Source organism: Mustela nivalis (genome assembly GCF_964662115.1).
Source record: "Mustela nivalis genome assembly, chromosome: 14".
Taxonomy (NCBI): domain Eukaryota; kingdom Metazoa; phylum Chordata; class Mammalia; order Carnivora; family Mustelidae; genus Mustela; species Mustela nivalis.
The window spans coordinates 23,403,088-23,426,960 of NC_139033.1; the positions used below are offsets into that span (position 1 = coordinate 23,403,088).

At 46.5% G+C, this 23,873-nt stretch overlaps 1 protein-coding gene across 6 annotated transcripts in view; it reads right to left on the bottom strand.

The window, feature by feature from the left end:
- Window positions 1-23,873, bottom strand: part of ZNF407 (zinc finger protein 407) — a 439,083-nt gene that overhangs the window by 25,577 nt on the left and 389,633 nt on the right. The window contains exon 10 of one of the 6 annotated variants that reach the window (XM_082698671.1): window positions 15,804-16,297. The exons of 4 other annotated variants lie outside the window; for them this stretch is intronic. In XM_082698671.1, the coding sequence (XP_082554797.1) occupies window positions 16,245-16,297 (53 nt within the window). In that variant the 3' untranslated portion in view covers window positions 15,804-16,244. One more of the 6 variants, XM_082698673.1, reaches the window with a different exon arrangement.

The following is a 23,873-nucleotide window of genomic DNA, read 5'->3' on the forward strand; positions in this document are numbered from 1 at the left end:
GCACTTCTCCGTGGGTCTCTGTGCTGCTGCCCATCTGGTGCCTTTCTTCTGCATCATCTCTTCAAGGATGTTCCGAAAGCTGACAGCCTGGGGAGAGAGACACCGTGTCTTTTTCTAGAGCAAAGGGCAGATTTACTGACTGTCCAATAGGACAGAAACAAGCATCCCTTTGGGGAAAGAGACCGGCCAGGTCAGCGCTCGTAATACAAGATCTGGGCTCCTTAGGGCTGGACTCTTCTCCTGAGGTGGCGCTCACCACGCCCCGCTGCGCCTGGGTGCTACGGGGCCTCTCCGTGTCACCTGCGGGAGTTGGGATTTAGGGAGCAGAGCCAACACCGATCCATGGTTACTGCTTCTGTTATAGGAAATGACACCCTTTGCTTCCGACCCAGGGATCACGCATCTTCCGCTGGCGTCACGGGCTTGCTTGTCCGCAAGATCTTGGATCTTCGTTGCTCTCGACAGTCACCTGAACTCCTTAAATCTCAGAATCTCACCTACAAAATGGGGTTCACAAGAGTGATTGTCTTGAAGAGTGAGGCAGTCCGTGTAAAATGCTTAGCTCTGTGTCCCACAAAGTAGGGGCTCAAGGGATGTTAGGCCTTATTATTCTTTATTTTCAGTAAGATGCATCCTAGCACAGAGGTCACAGCAACTGAAACCGGTGTGTGTATGACCAGTACACACGGACATGCAGAATAATCCTGGCTTACTAAAATATCTGAAGTATGCTTTACATTTAACAAAATTGCCTTTAATGTAAACCAACATGAAGTCCTGCAATCAGGAGCCAAAAAAAAAAAAAAAAAAAAGCTTCCAGCCAGGGAGAAAGGTGCTTGTGGGTTGTAGCTGCGTGTGAAGTCGACAGCAGGCACAGCCGCGCCAGCAGAAGCACAGGCTCAGAAAGGGAAGGGGCAGCGTGAGGGCGCACAGGTCACACAAGCCCAGGGTGCCACGGGCGATCCGTGCTCTGCAGTTTCAGAACAACATTGCCAGACAGGCGTGAATACAGAGCACAGAAACAAAGACTCTCGGGGACTCAAAAGCTCATAAAGCACGGGTGAGGCCTTCCAATATTACAGGACTGTCTTTACAGGAAATGAAGAGGGGTCCATTCTCCGTGGCACTAGAAGGCAAGACTGGGGTTCCGGGGAGTCAGCCTGACCTCAGCACTGGTTCAGGAATGAACATAACACCTGAGTAATGAGCCCCTGAGAGGAACGGGTGGGTGGTCGCTTCTGGGGAGTCCTGCAAAGAGAAGTCAAACCCGGGCCTCTGTTACCCTTGCTGATCACTGAGACTCAGATTCTCGAGCTGCTGAAGCTGGGAGCAGACCCGAACATTCACAGACAGTCCGGGTGACGGACACGTTTTCAGGAAGCTGACCAGCACAGTCTGCCCGTCCGTGCTCGGGGAGAGCCTGTCGGAGCCCTGGGATTCCTTTTAGCTCTCTGTGGTAGGCCTTTCCGGATTCCGGAGGAAACTCCTTCCGCTTCTAGAACGCTGTTCCCATCCACACTCTGGGTAACACAGGATTCTGCCAGTCTTCAAAAGGACAAGGGACCAGGAATGGCCTCCACGGTGGGGACAGACTGTGGTGCAGGTCGGCCTGGGCCCTGTGTCATGATCCATTAGGCAGTGCGGTGCTGGCGTCGGTGCTGGTGTCGGTGAGGGGGGGTGGGGAGGCGAAGTAAGAAGCACATACTACAGGCCGAACATTTGGGTCCCCTCAAATTCACAGGAGGGAATCCCAATCTCCAAAGGGATGAGTGATGGTATTAGGAGGTCGGGCCTTTGCAAGGTGATTAGGCTGGGAAGGCGGGGCCCTCCTGAATGGGCTCTGTGCCCTTCTAAAAGGGCACAGAGTTAGCACCCTCTGCCCACCCTGTGAGGACACAGAGAGACATCAGCAGTGTGTAACCTCACCATGCCAGCTCCCAGACTTTGGACTCACAGCCAAACGAACTGTAAGCAATACCTTTCTGCTGTTTATAAGCCACCGATACGGAATCTCCAGGACTTTGTTAGAGCAGCCTGAAAAGTCCAAGACAATGAACCACAATGCAGGTCCCCGAAATTCTGAAGCAAGACCATGCCACCCAGGGTAGATAGCATCCGCCTCTGAGGTCCAGCCCGTGGCAGTGACAGAGACGGTCTAATCAACTGAGCACAGGCCACCAGACCTCCCACGAGGAGTCAGACTCCGAAACACCTGCCACGCGGCCGTAGCGGCTCCCCGGGAAGAGGGTTCCTCTGGGCTCAAGGGGTCCTGAAGCGGGAAGGGGCCGGCAGCAGTCCGCTGTGACACGGAGACACAGCTTTTGGAGCAAACCTCGGCAGGGGCAGAAAGCCCAAGGAAGTCGCATGAAGAAGGGGCCGTGACTCTGTCCTGACCAGTCACACCAGGCGACAGACTATAGGTCGGGAAGGTCAAACCGCTCCCAAACATGTCCCAGAGAGTCTGAGGATCGCCTTCTACCCAGTTTTCATGTTGTTATGTACGGAACCGCACAGCGAGAAATCCTCTCCCAAACCACAGATCTGAGTGTTGACAGATGCTGAGTCATCACGAGAGATGGCAGATTGACGGCTCCTGGGGCCTCGCCAAGATCGGAAGGCCAACCAGAGCAGGTGGAAAGCCTGCCACAGAGTTTGAAACTACTGAAGACGCAGTTTCCTAGTAAATTCTTCCTTACCCAGTAACACTGTTCTCTAGGTGTCGAGGGAGCCCAAGGCTTTAGTTCTACTTACTGTATTTAAATTTGCTGGATGTGCCATCTAGGAACTGGGGATTTCAGGTCATTTTCTTAATTATTATATATTCAGCAAACACTGAAGCTAAATTCTTTGTATTTAATTCTTTACATCGGCAAGGCAAGTAAGAATTAGGGCTTAGTTTTTAAGAAATTAATTAGTTGAAGATACTGGCATGTTAGAGAACTATGACAAATAAAATATAAAGGAGCCACATAACACGCATTCAGATAGCCATGCCTTCAAAGACAGAAGGACTCACTTGGCCTGGGGTAGCAGTCAGGCGAATACTCACAAAGACCAAGGTCTGAAAGGGGAAGTAGGAATCTGTGGGGCAGTGAAAGAAAATGGAGACAACCCCCCACCATTCCACGCATGTTCTAAACCCAGCAAGTGTGTGGCGCGGCTGCACAGTCTTAGTGTGGGGGCAGGAGAGGGGGGCAGGGGATTGGCAGGGCTCCTCCACTCCTGGGAGGCTCAGGGCTCTGAATTTGGACGTCTGTCGTGATGGGAGACCAATGAGGAAGTTTAAGCAAGGAAATAACACGGTGGAGGAGACTCGGAAAAGGATCTGTGGCATAGATGCGGAGAAGAGACGTGCAAGTTGTAATACTGTTGCTTTCCGAAGAGTGGTCAGACCCCGCCCACCTTTGCGGAGGAAGACAGGAAAGAGTGCTGCTGTGGCGGGCGTCACAGACTTGCACGGCTGGAGCTCTTGGTCTCAGGGGAAGGTGCAGAGGTCCAAGGCATTCATATGAACTAGCTCACGGGCTTCTTTCTGGAGGCTTCAGTCTCTGAGCTCATTCCTGAGTTCCTCCTGCCTCCTCTTTTCCTCTCTGGGCAGCACGGTCTGGAGGACTAATCTGAGGTCAGTGGAAATGTTCTTCAATCCAGCAGGTACTTCCCGAAACCCCAGCAATTTGCTGAGGCGCCATGGAGGGGAGGGGCGCAGGCCATTCTCGATGACAAGGGCAACAGTTTCTATTGTTATTTCAAGAAAATCAATCAGAAAGGTATTTGAACATTTTGTCCCAATAGCAGCAGAAGACCTTGAGACCCCAAGTCCTGCTCTGTGAGCGGGGACAGCGGCTCCTGGTGACACGTCCACCCAGAGGACCCGTCGCAGTGAAGTAGCTTCCTGCACGGGCTCTGACGGTTCTAGCACTGGGGCGTGTTCCTGCGCCCGGTCACGCACTGTGCAGCTTACCCTGCAGTGCACCGCGTTTAATGACGGGGAGCAGAAGAGACACCGAGAGTAAACTATTCGTCCAGGGAGAAACTGTGATGACAGGAATTCTAAAAATTTACCACAAATTGACTTTCAGAAGGTCCTCAGCTTGTACTCATTTGATCAAGATTATTTGCAAATAAGTGCTTACAAAAGTGCTCTCTTACCCTGTCATTTCAAAGCAAACACTTCAAACATAATTATAAAAATGTATGAAAATAATCTTGTTGATTTTTTGAAGGCACAGAATGTCAAGGATTCCAGCCTCAGCTTATGGAAAGCAGCTCTTGGTTCAGAAGTCAAGCTGAGAACTGGATTCCGGGGGGAGGCCAGGAAGAGGTGTCCAGTCGATTCTTAGCAGCAGCACGCCATGGGCGGGGGGGAGGCTGCGCTGGGCTGGAGACGGCATGGAGGGCTGTGACTGGGATACAGGTGGGCATCCCTGGTGACCACAGGGTGACATCAGCCAGGCAGAGAAGGGAGCAAAGTTCTGAGCCCCAGGGGACACTGGCGGCCAAAGCAGAGGCAGAGCCTGGCAGGACGACTAGATAGTCAAGACCTGTGGTCTTGGACAGCAAGAAAGAAGGGGCTGATGGAGTGTGTGAGAAGCCAAAAAGTAACGTCCTAAACCCGAAACGAGGTGGTCTCTGCAAGCTCATGTGTCACCAGGGCGCCTCAAAGTGTACCCTTCTGAGTACGAGATCGCTGAGAGGAAGAAGGGCGGGGATGCGCAGAGCACAGGGTCAGGAGACACGGACCTCACAGCCCGCAGAAAAACTAGGGCGTGTGTCGGCCTGGGTCCCCTTCCCCCCAGAGTACATGATGCTGGCCACGGCCCTTTGGAGCACGTGGCTCATGTGTCATGAACACCGACACATGGCATTTTTATACAAAGATCAGGATACAACACAATCTGATTAGCAGCTTCATTAATAGAAAAACAAAAAAAAAGAAGGTGCGTGAAACTTGGGAAAAACATTCACCGAAATATGGAAATTCCTGTTTACCTTCGCCTCTGCTCACTATTAAAATTCCTTGGTATTTTTCTGAACAAAAATGTCCCACTCTTTCTTGGAGTCGCAAGACAATCAGCATGACAGTACTGAATTAATTCCTCATTCGCTGGCTGAAAGAAACTCAAAGCTGAATTGCCAAAGGGCAAAACAGAGCGAGTGACACCATACGTCTCTGCTTTTATATATGTCCGTTTGATTACTGCGCTCGTATGTCTGTATTATCCTGGCGATCTAACAGTTGCTGTCGTACCTCATTTACAGGGTGCCGAGGTATCTATTAGCAGGAACTATGCTTTGAAAAGTATTATTAAATATCTGGAATTCTTAATAGAAATTCCAAGAAGTCCAGTGGATAAATCACACAGAACGAAGGCAGAAAGACCCCCTAGGAAATGCCCCGTAATGAGACTGTGCTCCACCAGGAGCTCAGCCGGCTGGCGTCCGTGCTGGAGCTGCCCAGGGCTCGCAATGGAAACCCTCCCACGCTCCCAGGTCCAGCCTCTGAGAATGGGCCTCGCTGGTGTTTCCTGGGTGTTGAGTCATTTCCGCTGTCCAGACCTCCGTGGTGCTAGTTACTCCTGGCGGCAGATCAGCTTTGCATACACACCTGCCTTTCCCCACACAAGAGGAAAAGAACCAACCAGCCCTGCAAATCACAACTTAGCCAGCCTGCCTCACCCTCACTGAGCTTCCTTTTTTCTCAAAATGTCCTTTCGTTATTCAACTTTTGGTTTGATTGTCCTACTTCTGAAATTCATTTTTACGTACAACGTTAAAGATTCTAATGGATATACCCAAAAGTAGTCTGGATTTCAGATACAGCCTTATTAAATAAAAAAGGCCTCTTTCCTTTCCAACCTACAAAGCAACTGCCAGGAATGTGACATTTCTTTGGCCCGTGGTTAGCCTGGACACTTTGAAAGACGAGGCGAGAAACACTAGGGAAGCAAACCACCAAATCCTGATCCGAGATTTTTTAGCTCAAACCTTAACACAGAAAGTGCGTATGTTTTTTCTTAAAATCAGTTGTAAATTCAGCACCATGAACAGAAAATATCAAGGAAGAGAGGCAATCAGCACACAGACTCCTTCCACCACGGTTCAAAGGGGCTCAGCCCAGGTGGGCACTACCTGTTCTGCACGCCACGGATTCCGAGGCAGCAGCCGTCAGAGGTCCGCTGCACGTAGGGTGATGCTTTGGCTGGGGGGCTGGCTCACTTTCTAACTGTTGGCTCGTGCTAAGTATCAGGACTGCTAAAGCCTGTCCCTGGAACTCCTGCGTCCAAAACAGTCGGAGACAGAGCAGGATGGCCGCTCGGTTCACCACTGCGTGGGGAGGGCTCAAGACTCTCCAAACACGGTTTGAAACCCAGCAGGGGTTGGACGTCGCTCAGATTCTGCTCATTGGAGAATTCTCTGAATCCGTGATCCTCTGAGGGCTGAGCTACCTGATCCCAGCCATGGCTTAGTTTTTGGAAAGAGCCACTAGTCACTGGGCTCATACTGTTGTCTTTCTAGAATGAGACAGTATGGTTGGGCCTTTCCTGTTTAGCCATGAATGAACATTCTCTTCAGTACTTAATATACCTCTCCTTCCACAATACGGTAGCCCACTGTGCCATTTAGATTTGGAAATTAATGGGCTGATTGTAGTATTTTCATAGCTCAAATGGATTTACAGTTACCATAGTTGGCCCAGTGTGGTTACAAGTAAGAATGACTTCTGACCGTTGGAATGGAAATTCAGGAACATTAGAAGAAGCCCTGTTTACACTGTCTGGCTCATCACAGGCAAATACTGTGCATTAAGACAGGAAATACCCATTCATGAAGGTAATGAGAACTGACATCAACATAATAAAATCACACGTTTATCGATTCTGTAGATCTGCTCCTTCTGCTTAAAAGCATATTCAGCCCCTCCCCCATTCATGACTGATCTGCAATCCAAAAACAAAGCCCTTTGGTCTGTTAGCACGAAACCTTATAAAATCACTCAGCATCGGACCTTAAAGCTTCCGTTCTGCAAGAGAGCAGGGTGTGGGGCGGCCGGTGCGAGAGCAGAGAGAAAACAGCACCAGAGAAGGTAGCGGGTAATGGGCGCCCCCAGACTCGGCATTCAGAACCCAGACACGTGAATGGCACCTCGAACAAAGGAAGCGATGACAAAATTGGTGCTTTTGTCGTAGAAGGTTGGCACAGATGGGCCTGGCATGCTTCATGACTCCTTTTCTAGAAACTTCAGCCACACTGCTACTGTTTGCAGGCAAAGGGTCTACGTGAAGGCGGCCAATGACTTGCTGACCGCTTTTCCAAACGCCCCAGCTTAGGCCCGGAGAAGGAATTTAACATGTCTCAGATCAGCTGAGACTTCTCATCTTCTGTAAACACCGGGAACTGAATGGTTCAGGTATGAACGTGCATTTTAACTAAAATGAGTTAACTTCTACTTTCCAGCTAGACATAAAGTTCTAATATAAAACTTTTTGTTGAGATGATCACAGCTGCATGGTTTACACACACACACACACACACACACACACACACACACACACACACACTCTTATTTCCCAATCAAGCTGAAAAAAAAAAAAATGTCATTCCCCGTTCAGTCACATATTGCTGACAACACACTCTTTGACTTTACAATAAAATCCTGGAAGAAAGTCTTTGCTCTAATGGAATTTGCTCCAGTGTGTTTAGACTGAGCACGGAGAGTGGCTGTGGGCAGCGTAAGAACCCGCAAGAACATGGATAGAAAAATACAGCTTCAGTCTTGGTCCCAAACACCTACATGGTGATCTCTAACAGAAAATAAACAACCTTAAATACCACACAAAATAGTAAGTGTTAGTTCTTCTTTTTTTTTTTTCCCAAGTAAGATGAATGTCATTTGGTTTTAGTCACATCTGGCATACTGATGTATTTCTTCACAATAAAATACAATTAATATATTTATTTCACACCTCCTATCTCAACACCTAACAATGAAAATCTCGCTGTCACTCACAGTTGTCCAGTTTTAGGAAAGGGCCTTAAAACTGACAGCAGTGCGGGGCTGTTTCAGGTTCAGGTCCACTTCCTGCTGGGAAGGATGACCTAGGGCTGCTCTCAGTAACGGAGGAGTAGGAAACAGCAAAAGAAACCAGTCTGAACAGGATCTGTGAACAGTATGGAATCTTCTAGTGACTTCTCGAAATCAAAAGCCAGAGCCATTGAGGAATCTAAGTTCTAAAGGTCTGTCTCCTTATGAAAACAAAACAAACTCCTTTCAAGGAAGCTGTAGGTAAACAAGTTAAATTTGTGCTTTTGTTCAAAGGGCAAGACATTTTGCCCCCAAATGCTATGTATGTATCTAGTATGTATTCCTAAAACCAGATCTAGTACCAGTGCTGCAAATTATGAAACCTTCAAGGAAAGGTTCTGAAGATTCAAGGAGAGGCCAGGTCCTCTTCTCTGCTCTTATACGCTTTCAGAAGGGTTTTATATTTTGGTCCCATGGATCAATTCTCTTTCTCTGACTGTATTAGCATATTTCTCAGAACTTTGAACAGAAGCATATACTGCTATATACACCAAAGATTAAAGATAATCAGAATAATTCACAACTGCTCAGCACCTCTAAGTGTCCGAAGTAAACCTAGCAGTTTAGCAATTTAAAAAATTATGTCACTGATTATTAAATCAGCTTGCTTCCCTGCACTCCTTCTAGGTACTGATACCTGTCAGTCCCCAGCTAGAGGTTGGACTCTAACATCAAGACATGGGGCACTTTACTTGGCAAGTGAAGCATTTTAAGCCAGAACTTAGGTAAAACCACAGGGGTCACTCATTAAATCTGAGCACGACAGAATGTTATTGCTGCCCCAGAGGGGAGCCCCATCTCTGGCCGCTTGCAGGAGACCACCACACTTGATGCCAGAAACCACATTTTAACAGAGGGAGGTGGCTCACAGGTACTAACCGGAACACGTCCGCATGGATGTGACAGAGAAGACTCCATGCCACATGAACAGGGGAGCAAGAGAAGGAGGGAGAAGAAAGCAACTAAGGAGGCTGGCTTGGCAAGTCTAGATGTGGGCAAACCTAGAAGAAAACAGTGTCCAAAGTGCCTGGGAGGCTTCCAAGTAGAGGAGGGGACAACACACCAGCCGGGTAGCTCTAGTCCACCAGCAATATGTTTTAACTCATTAGGAGGAAGAGTTTTCTAAAAGTTAGACCAACTCATACAAGAATATATACCCCAAAAAACAGTCGACATCGTCAGTCACTAGGAAAATGCAAATGCAAACCAGGACGAGGCAGGACTACATATCATTAGAATGACTAAAAGAAAGACCGGTGATGCCCAGTGCTGGCGAGGACACGGCGCAATGGGGCCTCTGATGCGTGACCGCTGGGGGTGCAAACTGGCACAGCAATGATGGGAAACAGTCTGGTGATTTCTGATTATCCGACCTCACAATCCCACGCCTAAGGAAATGGAAACACGTGTCTGCAGAAAATCTGTCCCCGAATGTTTACAGCAGCTATTTTCATAGTCACACTGGAACCCACCCAAATGCCCATCCACAGAAGAACAGATAAACACACGTGGCATAGCCGCATGGCGGACCACCGCTCAGGAACTAGGGGGAATAAGGACCTGTGGGTGCGAGAGTAGGAGTGAATCTCAAAGCATGACGCTACATGAAATGAAGGCCACACAATATACAATTCCATTAATATGACGTTCTAGAAAGGAGCACTCCTGAAGGACAACCAAGAACTGGGGGTGAGAAATGTTCTAGAACTTGATGGTGGTGATGGTTAACTGACTATACACACTTGTCAAAACTCACCCAACTGCAAACCTAAGGAGGATTATATTTACTGTATGTAAATTAAACTTCAACTTAAAAAATAGTGAATATACTGGGCGCCTGGGTGGCTCAGTGGGTTAAGCCTCTGCCTTCAGCTCAGGTCGTGATCTCAGGGTCCTGGGATCGAGCCCCACATCGGGCTCCCTGCTCAGCGGGGAGCCTGTTTCCCCTCCTCTGTCTGCCTCTCTGCCTACTTGTGATCTATGTCTGTCAAATAAATAAAATCTTTTAAAAAAACACAGTGAATACACTACATGGAAACACCATGTTCCTTCACATGAGAAGTTCTTGAGCACGTCTAGGTGACTTTCTGTCACAAGTGCTGTGAGACATGTTCCTGCCTTTGAGGGCCAAGTGGATCATTCATTCTCCTCCGAAGGGGTCTCGGGATTCTACGATTACATGGTACTACGACCTTCTGTTCTTCACGTCTAGTTATTCGGAGTCAATGACTTCTCTTTAACACCTGGAAACGAGTCTGCTCCATCTAGTGTCATATTTATTTTCTAGAGACGATGTAAATCCTGGGCTTCATACGATCTTCTGAAGTCTGATAATGACAGAGATCATCAGGCTGGATTATCATCCACTTCTATGTTTTGTTTTTTCAACTGCGCAGACACGAGCAAGGCTAAATGAAAGGGCAGTACCAGAGAAGCCAAGTCGCTATAAGCCTGACGCCTGAAGAAAGGAGATGCATATTGTCTCAAGCTGAAGATGGGCCTCTGTCAGGCCAGGGTTTGTGTTCTGTCTGCGGGAGATTCCGGGAGGTTCTCCCCCCCGATCTGGGCTCACACTTGTGCAAGCATGCTACGCTCTATTTGATCAGCAAGACACCATCTCCTCAATGCATGCGACTTCATACAAAAACGGGGTGCGAAGGCCCACCCAATAGCTGTCACTGTGGTCAATTAACATTGCTTTTTAGTTGCTATTTATCCTTTGGTTATGCTAGAGCTGAATACTGGCTTTCTGCTTGGCACATCCCCTGCGCTTGTGTGCTCCCATATGCGCCAAAGGTGGGAGGCCTCCAGCAGTCCCCACCAGGCTGCGATGATATGCAAATAAAGTCAAGCTATTGGTGGTGTAGACGGGTCCTGTGTGAGGTCTACAGTTCAGGAGACAGGGATCCTGCAGTGGTGGCCACGGGTGCCTTCTCCAAGAGTCAGAGTTCTGACCATCGCTTGCACAGCTGGTAAGGTTTTTATCTGGCAACAATGCCACCTCTTCCTTAAAGATGTGACTTGCGGTCCAACTTCCACCTCAGGTAGCTCCAGACTGAAAAGAAAGTCTGGCCACAGCTAGTGACAAGCGCCCAGACAGCATACTGAGCCTTTCTAAAACTGTTTCCTTGTCTCTAGACCGTGGCCATGGCACCTGGCAGGGTGTATTTTAAGCATTAGGAAGAGTGTGTGAGGCGCCCGGCGGCACATACTTGACCTGCGGTCGTGCTTAATGCTGGGTGAGCAGCCCTGGCTCCTGATTCCCTGCGGAAGCACCCGCTCCTGGGGCACTTACCGCCTCTGTGAGAAAAACTCCTACAGCTGGAGCGTGACCCGGTATGAGCCACGGCGTGGGGCGACACTGCGTGGTGCTTGGCTTTTCCCCACGTGCTAGGTCGTGGCAGCTTTCAGAGCAGCTCTTCACACACCAGAATGGGGTTTACAAGTCTGTGTATGAGCAGGAGCATCAAAGCCGACCGAACCGACAGTAACTGGTCACAGCAGCCTCGGCACAGGGGAGTTTCAGGAGTGCGTGGTGCGGGGCGGCGCGGGGCGGCCACTGGCTCTGTGTCGGGGAGGCAAAGAGGGTCCGCCCGCAGACGGCTGTGCACGCGCTCCCAGCTACAGGCTACGAATGCACTTCGAATACTCAGCAGTTCGGTTATCATGCGGTTGAAACCAAGTACAGTCAACTCTTGACCCCTGCAACGGAGAGAAGATACACACCGCGCACTCCGAACAGATGACAGGATGTGAAGGGTGTAAAGATGTATAAAGATACAAATCCAACTGATAAGATGGGAAAGAAGACAGTTTTTAGTCTCTTCACCCCATTTTGCATAAAGATCAATACCCATCATCATCTTTCTCAACATAGTAAACATGGGACTCAATCACAGCCACTCAATATTAACACGGATTTTTTTTTTTTAAATGTGATTGTTACCCAGTAATACGCAGTACCCAGTGCCCAGCGTCTAGCACCCTACACCCATGGGCTCTGCACAAGGCAAGGTGTGCAGAGCCTCAGGCTTTCTCAAGGCCTCTGCCAGTTGGGAAGGGCATGACTGGTCTCACTGGGCTGTTCAGCCCTGCTCAAGTGAGCTCCCGGGGGGGGGGGGGAGTCAAACACTGTGGAATTTGGGGAGAAGTCACTGGGCGACAGTGGGAACACGTCCCTACGAAGTTGAAGGCCAAGCGTTCCGGCTGAAGTGGCCACGGAGAGCAGGCCAGCTCGATGGCAGCGAATGTGACAGAGCTGTTCCTGTGCCTCTCTCCACGTCAGGCCAGCCAAATCTAATTGTATACAACTCATTTACCATGGCTGCGAAACAACAGATCCAGCTTATGAGAAAACAGAGATTTCACCAAAAAATTTCCCTGGGGAAATGTATGAAATTGAGCCTTTTCCTTATGACTACAATTTTGAAACTGTAACCTGCATCAACTCAAATTACCATCACATGCCTGAAATCAATTTGTCGAGAAAGACTCTCTCCATAATGGATGACAGAAAACAAAAACAAAAACACAAGCCCGAGAGCCAGCAGCCAGCCAGCAGGCCTGGCACCTCTGCTTGGAAATTGGTTAAGAGATAACGTGCAAAACTCAAAACTTTCCAGTATTCATAAGATATTAAAAAAAACATTTAAAACAAATGATTTGACAGCTGCAAATGCAGGATAACACCTAGTTGAATTATAGAAACAGTGTGGATAATTACTTTTTGCCAACGTTGGGGCTCTGTGGACCAAGGTCCTGTCTGAACCTCCCCGCAGCAGCAAATATGCAATAACACGTATCTGTTGTCACACGGCCCTGAGTCTCTTTATCATCCGCACATCAGTGAGAGTGACGAGAGGCGTCCCATGATTCCAGCAGTCTTCTTTGAAGGATCCACACGTTAATTACTGCACTAATTATGGTTTTTGAATAACTAACCGGAGTAAGCAGCCTATGGGAGGTACGGGCATAAACCTAAGACTGAGAAAACACTAGTCACTGAGTCATCAGTGTAGACTGACACACGAAACAGGTTTAAAAGAAGTGGAGGCAGAGGATTTGTAAAAGACAAGCATCTTCAATAATTAGGGCTCCGTAAAGCAAAAAGAAATGCTATTTCTTAATGGCAAGTGCATTTAAACTGTTATCTGAAGATCTGAAGGTAAGCCTGCTTAATTCACTGCTTCTTCTTTTGTTATTAGGAAAACATAATTGTTCCAAATAATTAGCACTAGAGTACATCACAAGCTGACAACAAAATTATAGAAATCTTCATATTCGGATCCCTCTAGCTGGCTATTAGGAACAGTTTCTGATCATAACCCATTAGTTGAAGTGCTGGGAGTTCTTGATTGCCACCACATAACCTCACATATCTGCCGAACTGAACAGCCCCTATTTATTCAGGGTTTTCTTGACAGTAAAAATTACTTAGGATTTTTACAGCTGCCACACAAAAGAATGTATTCGATGTATGCACTTGGAAGATTAAGTGATACAATAATTGAAACATGGATTTTAAATACACTCTTAACTCCTAAATTCCTACATGAAAACCCAAAAAGACACTTTTCAATTTTTAATAGTGGTGCCACCACTCTCAGAAGTGGGAACGGTCCCGTTTTGTATCCTGGGATGTTCACATTAATTTTTTTCGGGGGGAGGGGGCTTGCATTGTACTCCTCCTTTTTACAAAATATCCCTTTTATTTTTAAGTTGTCTTTAATGCTTAATAACTGACAGTACTGAATAAAAATCCCCCGTGTGTGAACCATGTCAGGTATGCACTTTGGCTTGTTACTAATCATTTAAAACCAGCTCCGTGGCTTTCTGTGAGGCAGAGGGGAGGGAGGGACAGAGACAAAGGGGCGCAAGGTAGTTTTGAAGGCGGTGAACCAAACGGCCTGCCCGCCAGAAACTGCTGTGTTAACCTCCTGTGGAAACAAACAAACAAAACAAAACAAAAATAAAACAAAAAAACCATAAACCCCAGAAACAAAAACCCAAGCCCCAGATACCATGGAGAAGCTGCTGCTGTCCCGGTCACACAGCCGGCTGCTGGGAGCGGCTTGTTGATAATGCAGTGTCTGGCCAATGAAAATGTGTTGGAATAATCCAGTAATTTTGTAAGCGGGAATGCCATTTAAAGTTACTTTGGAAAGTCTTCTGTGCCAACAGCTTAGCTGATAAACCCACAAAGCTTTATGTTTTATCCCAAGAGGGGGAACTTTGATTACTCTGGTAATTAATGATGTTGGAGAGTAATATGGATTTTCTGTTAAGATTTGAGTTTGAAGTTAATTAGTCTTCACGTTATGATTTGCTGATTAATTATGGATATTTAGTTATAAAGAGAGATGTTAATTATTAATCTCAAAAAAATCATCTAGTGTAATTAACTAAAACTTTGACATCAGTTAAAATTCCCATTGAGCATAACTTCTGAGATTATCAATTACCAGGGCAGAGCGCAGAGCGCGTGCCCTGCGAAGGAGGCGTCCTGGGCTCCGCCACCGAGGGCGCCTGCCCAGGTCTCAGCCCAGCCACGGTGCGCGCGTGCCAGCCCCAGACCCCGCGCTCTCACGGTGTGGAAGAGCCTCTCCCAGGCCGGGGCTATAGAAGACGTTGCAGTCTGAGCGCAGCCTCAGTGAACTGTCAAGTCATGCCGCGGCCTCAGAGCGGGAACGTGCCCTTGAGACCGACGGGCTTCGTCAGCTCTGTTCAAATCGGAGATGAACTTCGCCGTTGCTGCAGATATCTTTATTTTCGGCAGCAGCTTTTGCAACTCTTCAGACAATACCGCAGCACAAGCACTAATTAGTGTTCTATTCCCATAACTTGAAATCACCTTTGTGGCTAAAAAGAGTTTTTTCCTTCATCTTTTCCCCTAATCTGTCAGCAACATGATCTCTGTTACCAAAACGAAAAGGGGGATGTGATTAGGAAGAAGGGTTAAACCAAAAAGCATCATCGGCACATCACTGTCCTGGAATTTCCCCTGTAACACAGAGTCTGAACAGGGATCTGTTTACATTATCTCTAGATCATCTTGACAATATTTATTCTCTATTTACCTAAATGAGGCAATATGATGATATTTATTGCTCAGAATGGCTAAATATAGACTTTTCTTGAGCACTCAGTACCATAGTGGGAGGTTTTGCTCTAATCTACATCTTTAAACTGACAAGCTGGAGAATTCCTAATGAATGCCTCCTTTCATCTGGATGTCTGTGTGTATTTGACAGTATAAATATTTAGCAATATCGGAGTCAGCTTGTGATTTTACCCAGATGGACTGATTGATGCCTTGGCTCGATGCTGCCAAAGACAATCCGTGTAGTTATATAAGCAATTTCCCTCTTACTTCCTAAGAAGCAATTAGGTGGCCAAAGGCAGCAACCCCAAAATAGTAGAAATACTTCTGGTATCAGCTGACAAGTCTGAGGGATAAATAAAATATGGTACTTAAATTATTACCACTTTACTTTCATGAATCACGGGATTAAAGCTTTCACTTCTAAAGTACATATAAATTGCAGGGTTTCTTATGTCTGTAATTTGCAAGAATCCAAGTTAAAATACCAGCTAATCAGTCAACTCACATTCACCTTGGGAAAAGTACCACCCTTTCTTGTCATTTTTGTAAATTGCATGCCTAAGCACCAATGTTATTTTGAGAAGAAAAGTCGCTTGTTGTCAATAACACACACTGCAGTCTAGTTAAAACAACATTTGTTAGGATTTAATCGCAAATGTAATCCGCTTTTAGAGTTTAGAACGCTCCGAGAAATTCTAGGGAAGGATAATAAATCATTTTCCTCATCCTGGGCGTGAACAAGGTAGACCTGATTCATCCAGGTGTGTCGCTGTAACCGCACGCGGGATGGATTCTCTTCCGTGAAACAATAAAGGATCCTCGCTCAGAAAGGAACCGCTAAGTGGCACCACCCACCCCCCCACCACAGATTTTTTTTTTTTCTATCGACATTGTTTTCCTCTACGTAAATCACAATGAGAATGACATCAAAGAATTACAGTCTTTTTCTCATCATCACTGTAATCCAGCTGCGAGGGTTGATAAGCTCTTGCTCAAACTTAGACTGGGCTTCTGGAACTCTCAGCCCCGGCGGCAGGTACCCTCGGCTTGGCCCCGGCGTCACGTGGCGGGGGATGCCGACGAGGCTGTGTCAGGCACTCTGGCGCACGCTCCTGCTCGGGGAGGAAGAGAAGCTGCACACTATTTTTGGCACCAGCAGAAGTCGTGCATTGCTGCGGCACTGCTGCTTCCCCTCGGCCCCCCGCTCCTGCCTCCTTTCGCTGCTTTGTTTTCTATTGACTCATCCTGGTTGTTGTATAACCCGGGCAATAACCGGGAGAAAGGGCAGGCAAGACATTATTCTTCTTGACACTAATACCTACAGATCCTATTCTGGTGTGATACCTCTCCCTATCACGAGATAGCTCAGCTAACAGAAGCCTCAGAAGTCAGCAACTGGCATTTCTAATATGGTCCAGAGGCGAGTGGACGCGGTGCCCACTGGTGATCTGATGCACACCAGACTTCCGGGGACAGGCCGTCCAGTGACGACGGTCGGCAGCGTCCGGTGCACGGCTGATCAGTCATGTACCTTCTCGTGCACGGCAGCTTCTAATTTCTAAAAAAAAGAAAATGATCCCCTGCCCGCTGGCTGCTAGATGAAAACAAATGTCTACAGTATTCTATTTATCGGATGTGATGACTAATAAATTGGTTATTGATCAGATACAAAGGGCCAGGGTATCTCTCTGTTCCGCCGGCCACGGTGCTCTCCGATGGGTATGGGGGGGGCACGATTTGCTTTGTCTCCTTATTTGAGGCCTGGAAGTATCGTAACGCGACAATGAGGGAACGCAAGATGCCACTTACTTAAAATAACAGAATTCTACCGCTTTCATCTGTGAAACTCTATGTTCCCAGATGAATCCAGCACTTGGGTGAACCAGGCAACAACCACAGGAACAGGGGCCTCAGTGACTCTGTGGGTTAATGCCTCCTCCTTCGGCTCAGGTCATGATCCCAGGATCCTGGGATCTAGCCCCACCTTGGGCTCTCTGCTCAGCGGGGAGCCTGCTTCCTCCTCTCTCTCTGCCTGCCTCTCTGCCTACTTGTGATCTCTGTCAAATAAATAAATAAAATCTTAAAAAAAACCACACAGAACCACAGAAACAAAGTTTTGAATGAACAGCACTTAAAAAAACAAAAACAAAACCCAAATTTGTCACTGGGATGAGGGATGCGAAAACACCTGAACTGCATCAGCCAAACCGGCGCGGCTCCCTGCTTCGCTCCGTGGCGCCGTGCTACAGACGGCCCGAGCGCTGCCCAGCAGACTGTGCGCAGCGGACACGGGAAATGACCAGGCGCCTGCAGGTGAAGAGCTTCCGTCCGTCCTCCGCGGCTGACTCTTGCTTACTTTAATGATGGAGAACAGCCGGCAACAACACTTAACCTGCATGTTCTGTGGCAGCACAGACTGTTTACCTCGAGTTATGAAGAAGAAAACAGCAAATCAAGCAAAGAATCTAAAGTGTGTACATTAACGTCCCACATGTCAACACAGCTGCCCCCCGGAGGTGATATGTAACAGGGTCTCTACATGGTTTTCGCTTCTACACAATCACATTATGCTCCAAGTATCTCAGCGCCAAAGTGTGCATGAGAAAGTGATGAGAAATGTTCCTAATTAATCAATCAGGAAGTATTTAGGATGAAATGAATTTTGGTTTTGTTGTTAATGAAATAGTATCTATAAAAAATAATGAACACATTCTACAGATAAGGCTAATTTTTTAAAAAAATCCATAAAAATCCAACACCGGGTAAAGACAAATGAAATTATTTCACTAGCTTTTAACATATATTAAAGATCAAGGAGGACATTAAGTACCCTCTTTGAGTAGATGTTCACCAGATGAATTTAAAATACGCTTTATACCATCAGTCAACTCCTGAACAGACCTCACTATGCTTCCACGCAGAATCCCGGAACACAGGCCTGTGTGTGTGTGTGTGTGTGACACTGCTTGGTTTCACGATGCACCAGGCCACTTAAAATCATTTCCAAGTGAGCAGAGCTAAACTCTGATGATCAGGATTACGGAAAATATGACTTGAGTAGTCATTACGGCACTCGCCATCTTATCATATTAGATAAATACGGAGAAGATATAAAAATAATATGTTTCACCATAAATATTAATCATCGAGTCTAATGTGATTATCTTGAAGGGGGTCAGGGAAAGGAGAAGGGAAGAGGGCACAATTTCTTATCTCTCGGTTTCCTCTAGAGATGATATATCCCCTGGGACGCCATCGACAGAAACACTAGACAGAAAATTCTCTCCTTTGGAAGCAAGTTTTGGAGGATCTGATTAGGTCTCCTGCTGCAATGCTAGGTATTCCGTTTTTGCCAAAGGGCCAGCTATTATGATTAACGTCATTTGTCTGAATCATTACTCTCCACCTTGGTTCAGCAAACACTATGAAGATGGCATGGTAATAAATGACCGCCGGATTCTTTCCTGCTTTGGCCTCTTTTTATCTGCCACCTCTCCACTGTCAGCTCCATCTTTCTGAACCTCTCTGAATCCCCAAAAGGGACGGGGTGTCTATTTGTTCTCCACTAGGTTACCACTCTGTCTATTGTTGTTTGCACTAAAGGGTACAAATTCAATTCATTCCTGTGACATAAAAGCACTGATACAGTAAATTTTTTGCCCAGGAGAAAACAAAAGCAAAGTCGCTGAATATCGAGTAAGATCAGAAGCTCTAGCATATATGTGAAGCTTCCCAAGCAGCCTTGTTCTATGATACCACTTTTCCCCACGCATGTGTGTTCACAGCAGGGGCACCCGGCATGGAACTGTGTGTCCATGGTGACTGGGGGTAAAGTGTGACCGGAAACCACACGACGGGATACATACGTCTACCGTGGTGTCACAGGAAGAGAAGGTTGGAAGGCTATCGTTACCATGTCATGGGATTTCAACTTTCTACACAGACCCAGGTATGCTTCCTTCAAGTGGTGCTGGGGGCAATCGGACTGGATAATCGACAGCAGGTATAATTAATAAAGTCAGACAAGTACAAGCAGAAGAAAGTTGCTGAGAGCGGCCACCAGACACAATTCCCCACACGCCAAATACTGTACCATTTAGGTCTTATTGCTGATTCTGGGAAATGAGCACATGAAACTCAGCATAACATGAAACTGAGCATATCCACCCACCCACCACGGTCTGCACCTAAAGTGACAGAATCTGTGACAAAGGCCCCATGTGATGAGACAGCTATTCAGACATGGGACAGTGGCCTATGAGCCGGATGGTGGATGGCCTGGGGCGCGGGTGCTGCTGTGTGATTCTGCCGGTGTCCCTACCTCTAGGCTGGCTGCCGTGCATGGTGGAAACTCTCCTATCCGAAAATATGTAAACACCCATGTTTTGGGGAATTTAAATTATGTAAATAGTACGACAGAGCTTGCTCGCCAGTAACTTTCCTTTGCCAAGGGTAACATGTTTTGCTAGATCGCTGCTAAGAAGTGCCAAACGCTGGGAACCCTGAAGAGTATTGCCAAGTACCTTCTCACTCTGGGGCCAAGTCTTAAAATACACTTAATACAAAATGAATCTGAAATGTTATAATTGCCCACAATTCCTGGAACGTTACCTTGTGTACAACTCTAGTTATTATGAAAATGTTCTCTATTCCTGCCAGAAGTTAAGAAGTTATCACTTGAAAATCACTGGCTAATCTAGCCTGCGCTAAGATGGATTTTTAATGAAAGTTTAATGAATGATAAATACTCGTTTCTTGATAAATGTTTAATTATGCCAATAATTACCAACTGCTGAAAACTACTGTTGTGTTAATAATGGCATTTTAGTACACACGCAGTTTCATGAGTCATGGTGCTGTTAGAGATCAGAGCTCCATCTGTCTGATGCAAACTAGCAAAACAAAAGTCTAATTAATATTTTGATCAATTTTCTCTACACTCTAAAGACTACCAATGTCCTTTTAAAAAAAATTTATCTATTTTCTCCTCACGAGAAAGAGGTAAGGAAAGAGAAAATGGGCAGAACCACTCCAAGATTAATTTGTGCAAAAATTAAAGAACAGAAAATAAATATTATCAAAATCCACTGATTTTATTACCTCACTGCATTATTAGGAATAAGAATTGCTTTCATGTTCCTAAAGCTGTTTCTTGAAGTGGTGGCCATGACACACTTAACAGCACAGAAACTGTGAACGTCCTTCCTTAGTTGCTTCAACTTGGTCCTTAACAGGTGATACGTGAGACCTGCGATCAGCATTGTTAGAACACACGTGCGGCCCCTACAGTGCGTGAACTGCTATTTGTAAAAGGGAATGACGGCTTTCAGGTCAGCAAACCCACGATTCTAGAAAGTTAAACTGACCTTGACTTAATGAGCGTTTGTTAATGATGGCAAATCCCTAAAGAGAAGGCGAGTCTGTGGCAGAGTGGGAGGGGGCGCCCTGTCCTTCCTGCGGCCCTGCTGGCCGGAGCAGAACTCCTGCCCTAGGACTCCCGGTGAGGCCAGCAGAGCAGGGCCTGGGCCAAGGCGGCAGCCTTCTCAGAGCCTCTCCCTCCCCAGCTCCCCAGCAGGAACAGGGTGCTTTCTAAGCCACTCCACTGGCACCCTGTTGGGGAGGGGCCACTGCCAGAGGAGCTCCTAGGCGAGGTGGGGTCTCAACCACGTTGCTCCATTTTCCCACCAGCTAGCCAGACCCCCAGCCAAAAGTATCCAGAAAAGACAGTGCGTAGGTGGAGTCGAAGATGTTTCTAAAGCACGTCCTTTCAATATCTCATCAGGCTACAGAGTTAGAGAAGTCTAACACAGTCGAAATGCCAGGCTAACAATTCATATTTCCAGTAGTTCACATTTTGAAAGCAATCCAAATTATGCAGATAATTCCCAATTATATTTCAGACAGAATCTGTGAAAGCCTTAATTTAATCCACAATGTGATTTGTGGAGATATAATCTCAATCCTTCAGATAATAATATATAATAATAATGTGTAATACCTTCCCACTGATCGAGTGAGATCTAACGCAGTGCTCTGATTGCTGTTGCTGGCGGCTAGTAAATCCAGCGAAGTTCAGGAGTAACATTTTTAAATTTCCAACTTGAAAATTCACAGTTCAGGTATACTAATGAACCTGGCATAATCATGTTCACACCATTTTCTTCAAGACCACTTTTCTTTTAATAGTCTGTGACCAACCTCCAAAAGGTCATGTGATTTTCAGAATGAACTTTTCTCCTAGAAACACTTGTTTTACATATCCCATAATCTGACATATCTATTTTATAGGAACACTTTCAATTTTTCCTTGTTATCATTTATTTACACTTAACACTATGATTCTTAGATGTATTTTTATTTTTATTATTAACTTTTCTTACATGTATTTTTAAAATTTTACCCTCTTGATGGACCTCACCCACATAATGTTGTTTCTTAAATAAGCCTTTTTGGCAACAATTCATCGGCAGTTCTTCTGCACAGCAAAGGAAATAGTCAACAAAACAAACAGGTGACCCGCAGAATGAGAGAAGAGATTTACAAATGACACCACAGACAAAGGGCTGATGTCCAAGATCTGTGCAGAACTCCTCAAACTCAATACTCAAAAAACAGATAATCACATCAAAAAATGGGCAGAAGACATGAACAGATAATTCTCCAAAGAAGACATACAAATGGCTAATAGACACATGAAAAATGTTCATCATCATTAGCCCTCAGGGAGATTCAAATCAAAACCACATTGAGATACCACCTTCTACCAGTTAGAGTGGCCAAAATTAACAAGACAAGAAACAACAAGCGTTGGAGAGGCTGTGGAGAAAGGGGAACCCTCTTACACTGTTGGTGGGAATGCACAGTGGTAGAGCCGCTTTGGAAAACAGTGTGGAGATTCCTTAAGAAATTAAAAATAGAGCTTCCCTATGACCCTGCAATTGCACTACTGGGTATTTACCCCAAAGATGCTGATGTAGTGAAAAGAAGGGCCACACATACCCCAATATTCATAGCAGCAATGGCCACAGTTGTCAAATTGTGGAAAGAACCAAGATGCCCTTCATCAGACAAATGGATAAAGAAGATGTGGTCCATATACACTATGGAGTATGATGCCTCCATCAGAAAGGATGAATACCCAACTTTTGTAGCAACATGGACGGGACTGGAAGAGATGATGCTGAGTGAAATAAGTCAAGCAGAGAGAGTCAATTATCATATGGTTTCACTTACTGTGGAGCATAAGGAATAACACGGAGGACATTGGGAGATGGAGAGGAGAAGGGAGTTGGGGGAAATCAAAGGGGGAGACGAACCATGAGAGACTGCGGACTCTGAGAAACAAAGTAGGGGTTTTGGAGGGGAGGCGGGTGGGAGGTTGGGTGAGCCTGGTGGTGGGCATTATGGAGGGCATGAATTGCACAGAGCACTGGGTGTGGTGCATAAATAATGAATGCTGGAACACTGAAAAAATAAAGTTAAAAAAACTAATTTCATCGTAACTTTTAGTTCTATTGTGTACTTTGAGTTTAGAGTTATCTCTTCTTACTGTAATTGCAGCTCTATGACATTTTTTCACCATATGCTAATGACGATAGTCTGCACGAAGGAGTAACAGATCACAGAAACACACATACAGGAGACACCGAAGAACTGAAGGAGGAACACGCATGTTTGCTCTTGCACGCGCTCCCACACACACCACCTTGAATAGCGTGGTAGGCCCGTTTCCCCGTTCCGCTGATCTCAGTGCAGCATAAACTCTGAGCTGTGAGAAGGGACACCCCGTCTGCTCTGACGAATGCTCACGGGCTCCCAGCAGCTGCTGTGTGGAGGGAGCGGGTCCATGCGTGATACGGGTATTGATACTTTTTGCCCTCTGCAGCCAACCCATGCCAACTGCTCTGAGGCTTGCTCAATGAGAAGTTAGCTGGGCTATATAAAACATTCACAATAAATAGTGCTTGAGATGGAACACAGGCTTTCCAACTTCCGTTTCTGAAGGGCAGCAGTTTAGTGGACATGCCTCGTGAACTTTTCTCTGCTTCATCCACTACGTGCGCACATGTAGGCACAAAGGAGCAAACCAGAACATGGCAAGAATGAAATTTCAGTGATGGAGCCTGTGAATGAAACTAAAAGGCTGCCGATATTATGTGCACTTAGATAAAAAGGGTCTGTTTTAATTCTGGTATTTGAGACGCCAGCGGTGCTACTTTATTCGTGGCTGTAATGAAGGACCGGAAAAACACAGCAGTGCACAGACCAACTGACACACTTCTTTTCTTTTCTTTTTTAAAATATTTACCTGATGCACTTTAATTTTCTTTCTTTCTTTCTTTTTTTTAAAGATTTATTTGAGAAAGAGAGAGAGCGCACCCACATGCACGTGCCTGAGTGGAGGGAGGAACGGAGGGAGAGAATCCTCAAGCAGCCTCCCGACAGGGCGCTCGATCTCAGGACTCCTGAGTTCATGACCTGAGCTGAAACCAAGAGCTGGACGCTCAATGGACAGAGCCACCCAGGCGCTCCTACTTGTTTTCTGATACGGACTTCGGCTGTTGTGGCAAAACCCCAGGTCGGATACGTGCGTGGAGTCCAACACAGGGCTGTTCACGGGGCATCCGATCTAGGCTCGCAGGCCACCGCCCTCCACTTCACCACTTTGGGAGACGGAGGGGACTCAAC